We start from the raw sequence: 18,218 nt of genomic DNA on the forward strand, positions 1-18,218 counted from the left end.
TAGGTTCCCGTCTGAGAGACCTGGAGCAGCTTCAGATGATACTGGAATCAGCTTGAATTTTTATGGTCCGGCGTAAGCTGCTGGCTGTTTAAAGGTCGGCCCCACAGAACACAGCATTCTGAGCAACTAGCTGATAAAAGACGTCTCAAGTACCCCAGCCCAGAGGTGGGGCTGAGGCCACTGAAGGTAAGTCACTAAATGGCTGACCAACAGGAAAGGAGGGTCTGATCATGTGGGGTTTCTAGTTTCAGATTCCATCTTTTTAAAAAATATATATTTCTATTGATTTCAGTGAGAAAGGGAGAGGGACAGGGAGAGAGAAACATCAATGATGAGAGAGAATCATAAATCAGCTATCTCCTGCACAACCCACACTGGGGATCAAGCCCGCAACCCAGGCGTATGCTCTAACTGGGGATTGAACCATGACCTCCTGGTTCTTAGGTCAACACTTAACCCCTGGCCCACACTGGCCAGGCTCAGATTCCATCTTAATCTCAAAATGCAAGCAAAAGAATGCCTCACGACAGCATGACACTGGTCTCCCCCCAATGGTCAGCCCACCTTGAACATGCGAGGCGCCACGTGAGCATCCCTCCCAGACCACATCTGCTTAATGAGTTCTGCGTAGGCCTCTGCGATTTCGCCCTTCATCCCCAGAGGGTTGTCTCTGTTGATTTCGGCCTCATACTCGTCTTTGAGGAAGTAGTCCGTCAGGGGCGCGGTGTTGCTCAAGCACTGAAAGAGAGCAGGATCGGCGCTCACACCCTGCTGGAGGGCACTCAGAGGTCCAGGCAGACCCCGTCCTAAAGGGCCAACAGGGTCAACGCCAGCCACAGGGAGGACTCAGCACATTCTCTGAAAGGCTCCCCCAGGAAGGCATGGCCTCCCAGAAGGCCACGCTGGTGCGTCACCTGGCAGCTAACCTCCCACGTGATGGTCTCAGGCCACTCCTACCCACGTCCACACTAGGTCACAGACTGAAGCTCCCCTCTTTACCTGCAAAGCAGAGTTCATGAAGCAGGTGTTCCCCAGGTTTCCAAGTCCACAGAGCCCGGGTTGGACATGAGACGATGGGGGCTCCTGACAATTATACGAAGCAGAGAAGCCAGATCCACTGGAAAACACAACCCACATCACCAATAAAAGCGAGCGCTGCACACATGCCCTCAGGACGCCTTTTAGGGCTGTGCCAGGGCCTCTCGAATTGTCTGGTAATAACCCCACGATACAAGCTCTCTCTCCTCCCCTCTGCAGCCCCAGCCACCCCCACCCCACCCCCACCATTGATGTGATAGGAGAGCAGGTGGTGAGCACACTCTGAGGAGGAGAAATGCTATGTGAATTCTCCACTTTCAGGCTGTGGCCAAGGCTAATTCTGTATCCTCCAAAGGCCAGCCGCCAGGTGACTTCAGGAAAAGAACACCGTGGCTACCATGACCAAGAGCTTGCACCTGCCACCACCTCCAGGCCACACTCAGTCCTGCCTGCGCCTGAGAGCAAGTCCACCCTCTCTGTGCTGCGTGGCAGAGGCTCCTGAAACAGGCAGGGCTCCCCCACAGCGAGTCACCCCCTTGGAGCTCCTCTGCCATAGGCCAGCCCTTCCTTTCCCAGTGACCCCATGACCACCAGTGACTTGGGCTGTGGGACCACGCCAGCTGGTGGGAGAACAAACCACCGAAGTCAGTACAGGCGGCACCCGTCACTGTGAGCACGGAGTGGAGCAAGAAGCCACACGCGGCAGGTTCGAGTGGGAACCGGGCCCCCCCCCCAAGCTTAGTGCAGCAGCGCAAGAGCTCAGAAAGGACTCAGAGGGAGGGAGCCGAGTGAAAGGGCCTGCTCTTACCCCCTGCCGACACCGGAGCTGTGCGTCCCAGAGGTGTTAGTGCTATCACCATTGGCAATGGGAGAGGCAGACACAGAGGAATAGGGACTCGCTGATGATTTTGGAGAGGTAGTGAAATTTCTGCTAGGCGCAGTGCTTGATCTGGGAAAGAGAAGCAGAAACAATGCTACTGACTTTTAGCAAAAAGCAAGCCCTATTTAATGCCTTAGGTCTCTTCTCAAGAAATACATGTCCTCTTGCCCGGCTGGTGTGGCTCAGCGGTTGAGCATCGATCCATGAACCAGATCACAGTTCGATTCCCGGTCAGGGCCCCGGCCCGGGTTTCAGGCTGGATCTCCAGTAGGGGGCGTGCAGGAGGCAGCCCATCAATAATTCTCTCCCATCATTTGATATTTCTCTCTCTCCCTTCCTCTCTCTAAAATCAATAAAAACATATTTAAGCCCTAACTGGTTTGGCTCAGTGGATAAAGTGTCGGCCTGCGGACTGAAAGGTCCCAGGTTCGATTCCGTTCAAGGGCATGTACCTTGGTTGCGGGCACATCCCCAGTAGGGAGTGTGCAGGAGGCAGCTGATCGATGTTTCTCTCTCATTGATGTTTCTAACGCTCTATCCCTCTCCCTTCTTCTCTGTAAAAAATCAATAAAATATATTTTTTAAGAAAAATATTTAAATAAATAAATGTTCTCCATATTCAATTATTTAAATTGCAAAAAGCCTATTTTCAAGAAATTAATTGGTCATTCAACCACCTGGTCATGTACTGAGTCTTTTAGGAGGATAAACCACAAGTTTGATCCTCATGAGCTTCCCTGAATTTTAAGAGTTACCAGTGAAAGACACAGAAAAATAGCACAGAGATGAGTTACCCAAAATACTTGTCCCAAACTCAGCTGGCCCTAAGCACACCAGACAGAAATGGCAATGTGCTTTCACTACGCAAGGGGAGTGCTTTTCTTTCACAAATTCACCAAATGTGAGGAGCCTATTTCAAACTCCTACTTCAATATTTTCACAGCATCTTAGTTTACATTTATTCCCACTTCCAGGTTAATTCCAGAATTGCCCCAAATAGTCAATAGATATCAATTTTATCAACTTTCTACTAAAAACCATATAGAAATATGCAGAAGGAGAGTGAATCATTCTGCACTGTGTCAAATGGTACAATGATGGCTTTCCTTCCAGATGTGGGGTTATTTTTAGAGTACAGAAACCGATGAGAGCACGCAGTCACTGCAGCTGCCCAGCCTCATGGGATCTGGTGTCAACCAGGGTCCCTGTGAGAAGAAAGCAACATGTGGCCGGATAAGGAGTGACCCTGTCCGTAGCCCCGGCAGCAGTGGGCAGAGGTCAGGAGACCACCTGGGGGCCTAAAGGAAACGGAGTTCTGCTCCACACTCTGAAGTCCCAGGGAGGGAGAGGGAGAGGGGGAGGGTCTCCCAGCCTCTCACCTCCCACCTCCTCGGACCCTGACCACCACTTGCTGTGCTCACAGAGCCTTATCCTCACGCTGCAAAGGAGTCCAAGAACTCAAGACCGCTGGCGAAGGGAGACCCATCAGAGCCAAGGGCACTCTCTGCCACCACGCGGCTGACCTAGGCACCGTCTCAGGTTTGTCCCCTGGGGTGCAGGCATCCCGTCTCCTACGCCAGCAGAAAGTCACTGCCCAAGGCAGGTCTGATGTGGCAGCCTCAGTTCTCTCAGGGGTGGAACAGGTGCCACAGGAGCTGATGCAAATTCTGACATACAGGACCTCAAGGTGTGTGGTCTAATACTCCCCTTCGTAGTAATTATTTACTGGTTATTCTATTACCTTTAATTTTTTTTTTTTAAATTTTAGAGACGGAAGAAGGGAGAGACAGAGAGACAGAGACGGAGAGAGAAAAAGAGAGAAACATCGATGTGACAGTTACACTGATCGGTTGGCTCCCATACACACCCTGACTGGGGATCAAACCTACAACCGAGGTGCATGTCCGGCTCAGGAATCGAACCCGTAGCCTTCCAGTGCACGGGATGATGCTCCAACCCACTGAGCTACACTGGCCAGGACTATTCCCTTGAACTTCAAAGAGCAAAAATCCTTATAAGCCAATTACAAATATCCAAGACCTGTCAATTTTCAGGTTGAAATTAAAGAAAAAAAAACACAAAATTTTATTTGACAATTGATTAAAATGTTCTAGAAAATACTGTCAGTAATTTTAAGAGTAAATTCAGTTGAAAAGAAACCCAGTGATGAATATACATAAGGATACTGTTTGATTTGCTCAAAAATGTACATGACACAAAGTCTTTTTAAACTACACCCTTGACAAACAAATCAAAAGCAAGACCCGTGTGCAGAACAGCCTAGTGTCTAGGAAATGCTTGGGCCATCTGTCCTCGGGCACTTCACAGCACATGCGGGGGCACTGCAGGCTGGGACACAGGCACCCGTGGGAGACAGCTGACTCTCAGATGCACCTATTAGGTGAGGGGAGACCTCACCCTCTGTTGTGCATCTCCTGCCACCAACATGCTGAACACACAGGCCACACCTCCCAGAAAGGATCCCTCTGCTCCTGAAAGGACTCTGGCCAGGCCTCTGGTCTCTCGGCCACTTCCCACCAGACAGGTCCTGCTTCAATTCACGTCAGCTGGTCTCAATTGCACGTCAAGCATGCCGAGCCCAGCGGGAGGCCCTGGGACACGCGCAGCCTGCACCCCTTGCTCTGCTGCCCCGTTCGCTCCTCAGATGCCCTCCAGGCTGCACGCTGCTCATAGCATGAGCCCCCCCTGAAGACTAATCTCAATATCCAGAGCCCATGTGGCCTTAGTACTGCCTTCACAGCACCCTCAGCTGTGCCCTCCCCACACCAACACTAGTCCCCCGCATGGGCGCGCACTCACAGCTCTGCTTCAGGAACGCCAGCCCCTTCCCCGCTGTGCAGGCAGCCTTTTGAAGGGGACTGCGAGTAGGCAGATGTGGCTCACGGTTGAGCATCAACCCATAAACCATGACTCTCAAAGGAGCTATGAACCCACCACTATGCAGTCACTGCCCAAGGCCTGGCTGAGGAAAGGGAACCAAGCCCGACACTGTCCCATGACCATCAGACAACAGACCCTGCTTCCCCAGCCTACACCATCAGCAAAGTCCGTCCCTTCCTTCTGCCCCTTCTCGGGACATGCACAGCTCCACACCCCGCACGGGCACCTCCTGAGACAGAGGTGCCTGAGCCTCGACAGAAACAAAGCCACCTCCTGCCTCACTCACAGCCCTGACCGCTTCCCATGGACGCTGCCCAGATGCTGCCCAGCAAAGGCCGGCGCCTGCAACCAGGACGAGACTCTGACTATAAAGTCAAATACATTTTTTCATCCAAGAAACGTTTTCCTCAGCCTGGTAGCTGCCTTAGGAAGAGTCTCTCACTCCTGTGCCCAGCCACCGGCAGAAACGGTCACTTACTTTGACTGCAGGGTCTGCCTCGGCCACGTGCCATCCTCATTTTGGGGCTCAATGACTAGCACCTGAGAGAAAAGGAGACCCACATGTGGAATGTGCGAACCACCTCCCTCCAGACATGCTCAGAACCAGCGATGCCTGGCACCCTCTCCCCGGCTGAGCCGCCGGCTGGGCAGGCCTGGCCCGCCTACCTGACCCTGGTACAGCCCCGCGTCCTGGACAGTGTTGTCGAGCTTGCTCAACTGCTCGTAGGTGTTGCTCATGTACTTGTTCCACAGCCGCGTCTCCCGCTCCGCAGGGATGTTGAACAGCTTCCGCATCTCCTTCTCAATGGTGGCTGGGGACAGGCAGGAAGGTCGCTCAGGGCTGCCTCCAGAGGGAAGGCTGCAGACGGCCCTGGCAAGCGAATGCCCACCCGCCTTCCTCTTCGAGGGCCACAGGACGCTCGGGATCAAAAGTTCTGACTGACCTCAGGCCAACATCTTCCATGGGCGTCCTCTGGCCTCAGGCCTGGAAACGTTCCCTACGCTTGTCCTTCTCTGATGATCGGGTCCCATTTATAGCCCAGAGCAACACCGAGAAGTGAGAACACTTATCCTTGGAGTTGAGACAGATCTGGTTTCAAAGACTCGGCTCTGTCACTTTCTCCCTGAGGTTGTTTAATAAGTTACTTTAAGCTCTCTGAATCTGAATTTTTTATTTTTTTTTTTTAATATTTTTATTTCAGAGAGGAAGGGAGAGGAAGAGAGAGATAGAAACATCAATGATCAGAGGGAATCATTGATTGGCTGCCTCCTGCACGTTGGACCGAGCCCGCAATCTAGGCATGTGTCCTTGACCAGAATCGAACCTGGGACCTTTGGGTCCGCAGTCGGACGCTCAGTCCACTGCCTGGCGTTCTATAGAATATGACTCTCAGGCTTAGCTCCCCGCAAGAACACCCTGGGGAGCAGCTCCCAGGTCAGGACTGGTAACCCCAACCCGAGATGACCTGGTAATAAGTCTGAAGAGGGCACCCAGCCTCCCTCCCACCAGCCACAATGCTCTGCACTCTCTCCAATGGGCCCTAGAGCCCGGCCCAGCTGCTCACCGATGGTGTCGGCCTTGCTGAAATGGCAGCTCAGCATGTTGGTGGGGTCACTGTTCTCACAGAGCTTCAGCTCCAGCAGATACACCTCCACCTTGCAGTGCTTGACGAACAGGCCGTACTCCACGACCTGGGAGAGAGGCGCGGGTGAAGGAGAGCCTGCCACACCTGCGCAGTCCTGGAAGCAACATGGCTCAGCGGAGGCAAAAGGCAGAATCCACCCACATGATAAGCACTTTCCTTAAGTGATCAGGAGATCAAAAGTTCAGATTTTTAAAAAATATATTTTTATTGATTTCAGAGAGGAAGGGAGAGGAAGAGAGAGATAGAAACATCAATGATGAGAGAGAATCATTGATTGGCTGCCTCCTGCATGTTGGACCGAGCCCGCAACCCAGGCACATGCCCTTGACCGGAATCGAACCCAGGACCCTTCGGTCCGCAGGCCGATGCTCCATCCACTGAACCAAACCGGCCAGGGCAAAAAGTTCAGATATTTCAAGCCACTGGCATCTGGCCTAGGCATTAAAAACCCTTTTCCACTCATTAGGACCAGCCAAGAGCACCAGGATGGAACCAAAGCTACAAGTCCCCCGCACGGGAAGGCACTGTTCATCTCTACTTGGGGCTCACGGTGCCTCCCTCGCGTCATGGGCGTCTGTCAGAGTTAGAGGACCAGAGACTATGGCCATAGCCTTTGGCAGGACACTCGCCACATGGCAGCACTGGGCAGCAGGGGACTTCTGCAGGAAGCTGGCACGCACCTAAACTTGTGATCCTGAACCCTTTTCCAGGTTCCAGGTTTCAAGCTGGAGAAAAGAAGGTAGCTCTGGCCTACTGACTCTTAGAAGCACGGCTTCAAGACTACAGCTCTTTCCTCCTCTGCTAAGGAGGGAACAACACTCCAGGCAGAGAGAGAAATTCAACCGATGCCTACTAGTACCTATCAGCAGGCACGCAGGCTCCTGTGACTCCCCCTCCGGTAGGACAAGCCAACTACAGGTGGGCGTCAGGGCGGGAGTCTTCTCCTGAGTCCTGTCTACCAGAGGGCTTAACAATCTGGGTGTTTACCCCAGGGCCTGCCTTCCTTCAAGAGGCTATTCCTCTCTGGGTTATAAAAACCTGCTTTTTGAGATATTCAACCGTGTGGCCAAAGGCACGTAGGCACAGGGGAAAAAGCAGAAGAATCAGCAAGGCTGTGAGATAAACAAGAAGCAGTGCATCCCAGCATGGCCATATGACACCAGGTAAACTTGCTCTCATGCAGCAAGTGTTCCCATGGCACCGCTAAACACAGCCCACGCCACTGCCAGCTTTGATGTTTGAAGGCCACTCACTGTCACTTCCTAGGTGAGCAGCCTCCCTCATCACCACTCACAACCACAATTCCCTGCAGAACTAGAAAGAAGGCCTCACACACCTCCATTCAACCACTTAGGCACATCCAGTTCCGCAGAACCCAACCCCCGTGTCCCCCAGGGAGCAGTGCGACACTGACCAGCACGTGTGATCATGCGTGTACTCACTTTTCTGACGATGGGCTGCTGGCCTTCTACGCAGCCATACCAGTTTATTAGCTTATTCCAGGCCTCAGTTGGGACCAATACATAGTCCAATTCATCTATTAAATGTTCTTTCAGGGTCTGACTCTCAGGATCTGAAAAAGGAAAACAGCTTATAATTCACTGCTCTTCTCCCCAGAAATGTTTGTTTTACAAGATTCTTATGTCATTTTCAGAAACCAGAAAAGTATTTCTCAGAACAGTACAAACTTACAAAACTCTGTCACTGGCCAGAATAGAGCGGACCTGACTATCCTTGGTCTCTAGCCATGTTTTCTGAACATTTTATGAGGAACTGGTGTTCCTTCTAGGAGGTTAAAAGAGAAAAGCTCCAACTTACATTCCCAAAGTACATCCACAATTAAAATGGCTAATTATTATGAACATTTAACATAATATCCTGGTAGTGAAACTGCATTGTCAGATGTTGTCTTCCCCTCAAGACTTACTAAGAAAGCAACAAACAAGCCACTGAATTAAGTTTATTTACCAAGAGTCATTGAGCCCATGCAGTTTTCTTTTTTTTTTAGTATTTTTTTATTGATTTCCGAGAGGAAGGGAGAGAGATAGAAACATCAATGATGTCAGAAAACCAAGATGGCGGCATAGGTAAACACGGGAAATTGCTGCCTCGCACAACCACTTCAAAAATACAACTAAAAGACAAAACAGACATCATCCAGAACCACAGGAAGACTGGCTGAGTGGAAATTCTACAACTAGAAGGAAAGAGAAAAGCACACTGAGACTCAGAGGAGGTGCTGTGCGGAAGTAAAGTGCAGAGGTACGGAGCCGTGCGTGGAAAGGGCTGGCAACTGAGGACACAGTTGTCTTTTTCAATCGGGAGGGAGTCACACGCTCCCGACTGCTCTGAACTCCAGTTCTGGGAGAGTCTCTGGGGACCCAGACTCATACGGGGAGAAACTGGACTGTCTGGCATGGGTAGGAAATCGAGGGCGGCTTTCTCTCAGAGGTGCTTGCAGCGATTACCGGGACACAGGGCCTCTTAGGGCAGGGCTGAGGATCAGCCATAGCTGTTTGCTCCGCCCTGTTGATTCCATGAGACCCTGCCCCATCCAAGCTGTGCACAGAAGCTTTTGCATCTCAAAGGCCTGGCCCTTTGCAATCTGAAAATTACCTAATAAACTGCAACTGGGTCAGAGAGACCCAGAACTTCCAAAAGAAGGCCCAAGGCCCCACAGCAGCCTGCATTGCTTCACAGCTGGGCCTCGTCTGGGCACCTCCAAACCCCAAACAAAGAAGAGGAATCTGCAGATCTCTCCATAGCTCCTGCTGGGTAGCCTCAGGCAGAGGCTAAATTAGCACCTCCTTAGAGATCCAAGAACCAGTATACCCAGTGGTCAGAGTGGGACCATCCAGATTACAACTCCTCAGATCCATAAGGGACACACTCAGGGGGCAGACTCAGTGAGCACCAAAGCCCCACTGAAGCAAGTCTTGCCCCAGAAGAGTGTCTCCAGCACAGAAGTTCTCCCACTGTAGACGCAGCTGGTCCTCAGCCAATTGGCCTGGAGGTCAATTCCTCCCAGTGATACCTACAACAATCAAGGCTTAACTACAACAAGACTGTGCACAAAGCCCACAAAGGGGTGCACCAAGAGTGTCCACCTCAGGTAATTGGGGAGGCTGAGCCACTGGGCCCTATAGGACACCTAGCACAGAAAGCCACTCTATCAACACAGAGAAGCATAAAAAATGCGGAGACAAAGAAACAGGTCACAAATGACAGAAATGGAGAAAAGCAAACTACTGGATATAGAGTTCAAAACCACACTTATAAGGTTTTTCAAGAATTTTCTAGAAACCGCTGATAAATTTAGTGAGACCCTCAAGAAATCTAGTGAGACCCTCGAGGATATGAAAAAGGACCAACTAGAAATTAAGCATACACTGCCTGAAATGAAGACTATTATACAGAGTTCCAATAGCAGACTAGAGGATTGCAAGAATCAAGTCAAAGATTTAAAATATGAAAAAGCAAAAAACACACAACAGGAAAAACAAAAAGAAAAAAGAATCCAAAAATATGAAGATAGTGTAAGGAGCCTCTGGGACAACTTCAAGCGTACCAACATCCAAATTATGGGGGTGTCAGAAGAAGAGAGAGAGCAAGATATTGAAAACATATTTGAAGAAATAATGACAGAAAACTTCCCCCACCTGGTGAAAGAAATGGACTTACAGGTCCAAGAAGCGCAGAGAACCCCAAACAAAAGGAATCCAAAGAGGACCACACCAAGACACATCATAATTAAAATGCCAAGAGCAAAAGACAAAGAGAGAATCTTAAAAGCAGCAAGAGAAAGAGACTCAATTACCTACAAGGGAATACCCATACGACTGTCAGCTGATTTCTCAACAGAAACTTTGCAGGCCAGAAGGGAATGACAAGAAATATTCAAAGTGCTGAATACCAAGAACCTACAACCAAGAGTACTTTATCCAGCAAAGCTATCATTCAGAATTGAAGGTCAGATAAAGAGCTTCACAGACAAGGAAAAGCTAAAGGAGTTCATCAACACTAAACCAGTATTACACGAAATACTGAAAGGTATCCTTTAAGAAGAGGAAGAAGAAAAAGGTAAAGATACAAATTGTGAACAACAAACATGCATCTATCAACAAGTGAATCTAAGAATCAAGTGAATAAATAATCTGATGTACAGAATGAACTGGTGATTATAATGAATCAGGGACATAGAAAGGGAATGGACTGACTATTCTTGGGGGGGAAAGGGGAATGGGAGATTCGGGAAAAGACTGGACAAAAATCGTGCACCTATGGATGAGGACAGTGGGTGGGAAGTGAGGGCGGAGGGTGGGGCGGGAACTGGAAGGAGGGGAGTTATGGGGGGGGGGAAGAGGAACAAATGTAATCTGAACAATAAAAATTTAATTTAAAAAAAAAAATAAATAAATAAAATAAAAAATAAAATAAAAAGGCCCTAACCGGTTTGGCTCAGTGGATAGAGCGTCGGCCTTCGGACTCAAGGGTCCCAGGTTCGATTCCGGTCAAGGGCATATACCTTGGTTGCGGGCACATCCCCAGTAGGGGGTGTGCAGGAGGCAGCTGATCGGTGTTTCTCTCTCATCGATGTTTCTAACTCTCTATCCCTCTCCTTTCCTCTCTGTAAAAAATCAACAAAATTATTAAAAAATAAAAAAATAAAGAAACATCAATGATGAGAGAGAAGTCAATAAAAACATTTTAAAAACATATTTTTAAGAAATGGTTAAGATGATAAATCTTATGTATTTTACTACAATTTAAAACAAAAAGGGGGCCCTGGTCGGGTTAGAGTTGGTTAGAGATTGTCCTGATACGCCAGTTGGGGATTCGATCCCCGCACATACAAGCAACTAACGAATGCATAAATAAGTGAACAAAAAATCAATGTTTCTTTCTCTAAAAAAAACAACCCTCAATCAATAAATTTCTTTTTAAAAAGAGTGGATAGTCCTCAGTGATGAGCCACTTTCCACAGCCGCTGTGGCTGATTATTAACACTGACAGACCCCACATCTTTTCTGTTCATCAACAGAAGGGTGGTCCAGGGGTTCCAAGAGATTCCTCCCAAAATTGATACCAGCCCAGCTGGCGTAGCTCAGTGGATAGAGCGTCGGCCTGCGGACTGAAGGGTCCCGGGTTCGATTCTGGTCAAGGGCACATGCCTGGGTTGCAGGCTTGATCCTCAGTGTGGGGTGTGCAGGAGGCAGCCAATCAATGATTCTCTCTCATCGCTGATGTTTTTTTCTCTCTCTCCCTTCTCCTTCCTCTCTGAAATCAATAAACATATTTTAAAAAATTGATACTTAAACTCCAAACTTTTGCCTAATTTATAAATTAAAAACTATGGAAGTTAAAAGTTATTCACTTATTGTCTTATTTGGAGAGATACACCTTCTTCATTTCTCACACTGAGCACCATGCAGATCTGGCCACCCGGACTGTGCCAACAGCAGCCAGAAGCCTTTACAGTGGGAAAGGAGTCCTGGTCTGGTAGCTCAGTTGGTTCTGGGTTTGATCCCCGGTCAAGGCACATACTGGAATCAACTAAGAGTGCATGGACGGGTGGAACAGTGAATTGATGCTTCTTTCTCTTCTTTCCCCTCTCTCTCCTCTTCTCTCCTTCTCTCAAACCAATCAAGGAACCAACAGCTTTCAGCATCATCAACCCCAAGTACAACAGTTCTAAAGGGCTCTTTTCCCTGAGGCTCAGTGACAATTTTCCCAAATACGTCTTTCTAATGACACTGTAGTGCAAATGTAGGAATCTTAACTGGAATTTTCAATGCAGTTCACTAGTTTCATTTAAAACTGGATCAGTTCAAGGGCATCATGCTAAAAATCACACGGGTTTGAAATGAAGATTTAGCCTCTGCAACTGTCTTCAACAGAGAGGCAAATGAAGAAGAAAGATGAGAGCACAGGTTAGTCGAAGCAGAGGCATCTGTCTGACGTCTAGTAGGAGCACAGGGAGAAGGAGAGAAGGGTGCTCGGCGGACAACACCAGCCAGGATATGCTCTCCCCTCAACTTCCCACATTTTCAAGAGCCCCTTCCAAGTCACTCCCATGACCGTGGGTGGAAGGCAGCCAGACAGGGACTGGCAAGTGACTGAGAGCCTAGAAATGAAGGGGGTTCCCCTAATTTGCCTGAGATAGGTTGTTCCTGCACTGTCAGTGTTACGGAGTTTAAACGGAATGTACTTCTCACTTCCCAAGTACACAGCAAGTATTTCAAGCCAAAGCCAAATTGGGGGACCACAAAAGGAATGTTTGCCCTTAGATGAAGGTCATGTAGCATACCTTCCCAGAGCCCCTCCAGCTCTAGGATTCTCATCACTATTACTATTTTTTTAATATTTTTTTAATTTTATAATAAAAAAGGGGAGGGAGAGGGAGAAATAGAAACATCAATGAGAATCATTGAGTGGCTGCCTCCTGCATGCCCCCTACTGGGGATCGAGGCTGCAACCTAGGCATGTGCCCTGACAGGGCACCGAACCACAAACTCCCGGTTCATGGGTCAACACTCAACCACTGTGCCACACCAGTTGGGCAAAAAAAATTTTGTTCTATTAACCATTACAAAGTTCACAAACAAGTAATTGCATGGTAAACATTGCATGGAAATCTGAGTATGATTCTGGTACTACCGTGCATGTGAATGGTCCTTCTCAATTTCAACACTAGCTGGCCTTGGTACCACTCAGTTAGACATAATGTGAAATCTGACCAGAACCATTAATAGAATAGCCCACCTGGCCACTACAGCCATTCAAGCTCAAGAGACAACTTAAGATTCCTAAGACTATTACTATTAAAAGCCTTATGAGTTCTCCTTTAGCCCTGGTTCGGTAGGTCAGGTAGTTGAAGCATCGTCCTGATACGCCAAGGCTGCAGGTTTGATCCCCAATCAGGGCACATACAAGAAACAACCAATGAATGCATAAGAGGGTGGAACAACAAATCAATGCTTTTCTTTCTCTCTCTCTCCCTTCTTTTTTTTTTAATATATACTTTTTAAAATTATTATTATTTCAGAGAGGAAGGAAGAGGGAGAGAGACAGAACATCAATGATGAGAGAGAACCACTCATCAATCGCCCTCGGCACATCCCCAACTGGGGATCTCTCCCTTCTCTCTAAAAAAAAAAAAAAAAAAAAATCAATACATTAAAAAAAAAAAAGCATTCTCCTTTTAAAAAAAAAAGAAAAAAGGACGAGTGCAGACACTTTTGCAATGATCCCTTGAGGCAACTTCATGGTAAAAAGCCATTCTGTGACCTACTTCAGGAAACAAAGCACATGGCACTGCTTATTATGTAACTTAGACGCCCCTCCATGGGGTGTGGGCCGAAGCACTGCTCGTCTTTTAAAGCACCCAGGTTAGTACTAGGTCCCTGATCAAGCCTCATGCACTGACTGCCGTCCTGCTGCCCTGATTCTGGGCACAGGAGACAGAAGCCCGTCCTGCTGCACGGAGTCTGACGCCGGGCAGCACAAGCCGAGGGAAGGCCGACTGCCATCTCTGCAGACACAGGCGCCCGCTGAGCTCAGGCGTGTCCGCCATCACTTCTGCAATCCAGTCACCTGGCCCATTAGGAGCTGATGGGGATCACAACTCAGCTGACTTTCCACCTCTCCTCCTACCACCTCTACACAAACAGCCACCACAGAAATGCTTGATGAACATCGACGGGTCTACAATTTGTTCCACAGTTAAGGTAACAAAGAAAATTCTGGTTCCCAAATTTCAGATTCCAGATGTAATTTCAAAATGATACCCTATTTCTTTCTATACCATATACTCATCTGAAATCTCTAGCAGAGCTTTGCACAGTGGCAATATCGTAGCCAATGAGGTTTAACTGAGAAGCGATTATTGCTAATTGAAAAAAATAAAAATAAAATAAAATCTCTAGCAGAACTAGTTGGCAAAAAAAGAGAGATTTTAAACACTAGAAGCATGCTCTTGTTAGAAGCAGTTAATTTAGGATGAAACCAACTTAGCTTCTCCCTGAGGGTCTGTAAAGACCTAGTATAGACACAAATAGAAGACACTGTATCCCCTCACAGGTGTGTTACATATAAACATGACCCCAGGCCACTGCCCAAATGAACACCAGTTAGGAAAGCAACAGGAGCTCGGCTGGTGTGGCTCAGTGGATTGAGTGTCACCCAACAGACCAAAAGGTCCTGGATTCGATTCCTGGTCAGGGTACATGCCCAGGTTTCAGGCTCCATCCACAGTAGGGGCCATGCAGGAAGCAGCCAATCGATGTGTCTCTTGTATTAGTGTTTCTCTCTCTCCCTCTCCCTTCCTTTCTATCTAAAATCCAATTTAAAAAGAAAGAAAAGCCATAGGAGTGATCTCCCTCCCTCTCAGGCTCTTCTCCCTCTCAGGCGAGCAGCAGCTAAACTCTCCTAAGGGTCCCCACGAGACTTGCAACCAGGGGAGCAATGGCAGTGGCAGCTCGTCCTGGGCTGATCCTGACCCTGTCTCCAAGGCCCCCTTTTCTCTGACTTCCCCGTGAACCACGCAGCCCGCCTGGGCCCCTTTCTTCCGATAACATTTCCAGGGTCAAAGCAGCCTGCCGAGGCCCTCCTGCTGCTGTTGTCACTGTCCCAGCTTTAACAAAGGTACTGCCAAAACAGAAAGCAAAAAGGAAGAAAAGAAAAGCAGCAGATACCGCACCTGAAAAGAGTCCGGAGTTATCTATCGGGCCAGGAAACATGTTGTGTTCTCCCACATTGTACACGTCCCAGCTGTCAAAGCCCACATACTTCTTCCACTGTTTGAACCACCGGCTGTCAATAAGATACCTGGAGACGGAGGAAAATTCACTGTACAGCAAAGCTGAGGTTGTACGTTTCTGCAGCTGATCCCTTCATTTTTTTTTTTATGGTCTTTCCATTTAGGGAACAAGCAACCCCCCCCCCAAAAAAATATACATTCTCAAACAGGCCCTACATGGCACAGAGAGCTAATCGATACTTGTGAGAGTATCCATTAAGTGAAATGATTGCTGAAAGAATGAATAAATGAAAGGAAGGAAATGATTGCCTTCAAAATGCTTATTTAAAGGAAATATTTCTACAGATAAAATCTTGTTTGCTAATGATCAAGCCGCTAATTTCATAATGATTTTATAGAGGTTCTTGTCCAGGTAGACAATTTGGTTACACTGCTTTGCTTGACACAAAGGGCACCAAACTAATTTTCTTTCTGAAAGTGGGATAGTAACATCCAGCACTTCAGTAGTCCTTTGAAGACCAAACAAGATACACTTTTTTAAGAGTGTGTATGTCTGTCTATGTGTAGACACACACACACACACACACACACACACACACAGGAGTGTCTAGGTACATGTACCTTGCCAAAAAGCAAGTTGATCTGGTTACATTTTAAAAGTACCCCTATGGCCCTAGCTGGCTTGGCTCAGTGGATAGAGCGTTATCCTTCGGACTGAAGGGTCCCAGGTTTGATTCTGGCCAAGGGCACAGGCCTGGGTTTCAGGCTCAATCCCCAGTGGGGGATGTGCTGGAGGCAGCCGATCAATGAATCTCATCATTGATATGTCTCTCTCTCTCCCTCTCCCTTCCTCTCTGAAATCAATAAATATATTAAAAGATAAAAAATAAAAGTATCCCTATGCTGTTTTACAAATAAGACAGGAGAGGAAAATATCTGTGATTAAACAAGGCACAACATTTATATTGGTGAGTCCTTCAAGTTTTATAACTGACAGACCTGAGATCAGGCAGCTTCCCAGGGGCCGGAAGGACCCATAAATACATCCAAATCTCTAAAATGCTCTTTTCCCTCCAAGTGCTGTGTGTGATTTTCGTCTCTCTCAAACGTCCTCTGCTTCTGCTGAGTATTCTTCAGAAATCACCCCTAAGCAGGGTAACTTCTAAAAGTGACTGCCGCCCTGGCCACTGGGCTCACTTGGCTGGAGAGCCGTCCTGTTCCCCAGAAGGTGGCGGGTTCCATTCCCGGCAGGGCAGTACCCAGGCTGCCGGGTCAGGGCCCATGCAGGGAGCAGCGGATGGATGGCTCTCTCTCACACCGGTGTTTCTTTCTTTCTCTCTCTCTCTCTCCCGCCCCTTCCTTTCTCTAAAATCAATAACAATAAAAAAAGATGTAAGTGCCTCTGCTTGCCCTGTCTTTCAGTTCGGGGAGCAGTATGTGAATCCCTGCTGATCCCAATGTCTCGCTCGTCCCTACCCAATTCCGTCCCTACCCAATTCCGTCCCTAGGAGGGCCTGCCCACCCCGCGCGGCCGCCTGGGCAGCACCGCCCAGACACCTCTCCACCCGCAGGGGTGCTGTCCCTCCTGCGGAACGATTTCGTAAGAAGCGCCCGCCGCCGATTTGCTCTTCCAAGTGCCGGACTTCGTCGTCGTCTTATCTGGGCTCCGAAACGCTGCGGCCACAGTTGTTTCTGACATTTGCTACTGAAACCATCTGAGCTCGCAGGCCTCTGCTCTGCAGTTTACAAGTTACAAAGTATCTTCTTCTCTTCTTCGCTCAAGCCCGGGGCGGGGAGGGGGCGCCCCGCACAGGCAGGCCCGGCCGGCGCGGGTGGACGCCTTCCCCCAAGGTCACCGGCGAGTCCGCGGAGGGAGAGGGCTCTCCTCCTCCCGAAGGTCCCCGTGAGCACTCACTCCCCGGCCCCGGCCCCGGCCCCGTCCAGCAGCCCGTTCCCCGCCGGGTCCGCCCCCCGGGGCTCCGGGAGCCGGGACGACCTTCGGCTCCGCCCACGCTTCCCCCCAGAAGTGACCGCAGGGTCCCTCTCCCGCGGGGCCGGGGTCAGGCCACTATCCTCCGGACCAGCAGCATCGCCCCCGCCGGGCCCCGACCCGAGCCGAGAAAGAGGGGCCCGGCCTGAGCGCCAGGGCCGGACCCCCGACCCCCCGCGGCGGCCAGGGAGCCCGGCGCTCACCACTGCGCCCCTCGCTGGAGCGTGGTCCTCAGCAAGGCCCCGAGTTCGGATTTCTGGGTCTCCGCATCTGGTCGCTCCCCGGAGCCCCCGCCTTCCGCCATCTCGTCCGCGGCCCCGGCCCAGCCGACCCGGACATCCGCCTCGCGCACAGCGTGCTGTGGGCCACGCCCCCTCGCGCGCGCACGCACGCGCGCGCGCACGCAAGCTCCTCCTCCCCCGGCGCCGCTGCCCGGAGCGCCGCCCCGCCCACTCGTCTCCCCGCCCCCACGCGCCGGCCTCTCCCGCGCTTGCGCGGTGGGGCCGGGAGGGGTCGGGAGGGGCCGGAAGTGGGAGCGCGCTGCAGGGTAGGAGCGGCCACTTCCTCCCGCCCTCCCGTCCGCACCGCAGGCTCGGCTCCCTCCCTTCTGGGTCCAGCCCCGCGGCCTCAGAGTCAGGCTGCAGGGCCCACGACCCCTCAGTTGGAGGTGGTCACTGGGAGGCCGCGATGGCCGGTGGCCCCGCAAGCTGGGCCCGGGCCATCGGAGCCGCACCCCACCCTGTGCCGGGAGGGTGCGTCCCGCCTGCCTCCGGGCTAGGAACGGCCGGAGGACGCCGTTCAGAGAGAGCACCGAGGTGTTGACATCTTCCGGACGGAGCTGGTGACCGAGGACGGAGGCCCCTGTAAACTTTAATATTCTGGCGGGCACGTAGGGGACCTGCTGCCCATCAGCCACCCGAGCCAGGTCTCTTACCCTCTGGGGGGCCGGCCTCGGGGTCCCCACGTCCTCCGCGTTAGGGGGGTTCAGATGACACCCGGGAGCTC

General features: G+C 50.2%; 1 protein-coding gene and 1 non-coding gene across 4 annotated transcripts in view; one reads left to right on the forward strand and one right to left on the reverse strand.

Annotated features, from left to right (window-relative positions):
* The window catches only part of USP4 (ubiquitin specific peptidase 4), a 32,931-nt gene extending 15,376 nt beyond the window's left edge, over positions 1-17,555 (reverse strand). The window contains exons 1-9 of one of the 3 annotated variants that reach the window (XM_070391261.1): positions 17,417-17,555; positions 15,164-15,291; positions 7,908-8,038; positions 6,385-6,511; positions 5,486-5,631; positions 5,298-5,359; positions 1,847-1,987; positions 1,000-1,117; positions 565-738 (exon numbers count right to left, since the gene is read on the reverse strand). In XM_070391261.1, coding sequence (XP_070247362.1) covers positions 565-738; positions 1,000-1,117; positions 1,847-1,987; positions 5,298-5,359; positions 5,486-5,631; positions 6,385-6,511; positions 7,908-8,038; positions 15,164-15,291; positions 17,417-17,517 — 1,128 coding nt within the window. In that variant the 5' untranslated portion in view covers positions 17,518-17,555. Of the gene's footprint in view, positions 1-564; positions 739-999; positions 1,118-1,846; positions 1,988-5,297; positions 5,360-5,485; positions 5,632-6,384; positions 6,512-7,907; positions 8,039-15,163; positions 15,292-16,222; positions 17,096-17,416 lie in introns of those variants that run through there. The other 2 variants (XM_070391262.1, XM_070391263.1) reach the window with 2 other exon arrangements.
* LOC138992830 (U4 spliceosomal RNA) lies at positions 14,297-14,443 on the forward strand. The gene has a single exon (XR_011468159.1). It is a non-coding gene; the product is annotated as a U4 spliceosomal RNA (small nuclear RNA).
* Positions 17,556-18,218: the final 663 nt, after the last annotated feature.

Source organism: Myotis yumanensis, unplaced genomic scaffold, assembly GCF_028538775.1.
Source record: "Myotis yumanensis isolate MYYU_CA2020_CCGP unplaced genomic scaffold, mMyoYum1.0.hap1 SCAF_14, whole genome shotgun sequence".
In the NCBI taxonomy this organism is placed as follows: Eukaryota; Metazoa; Chordata; class Mammalia; order Chiroptera; family Vespertilionidae; genus Myotis; species Myotis yumanensis.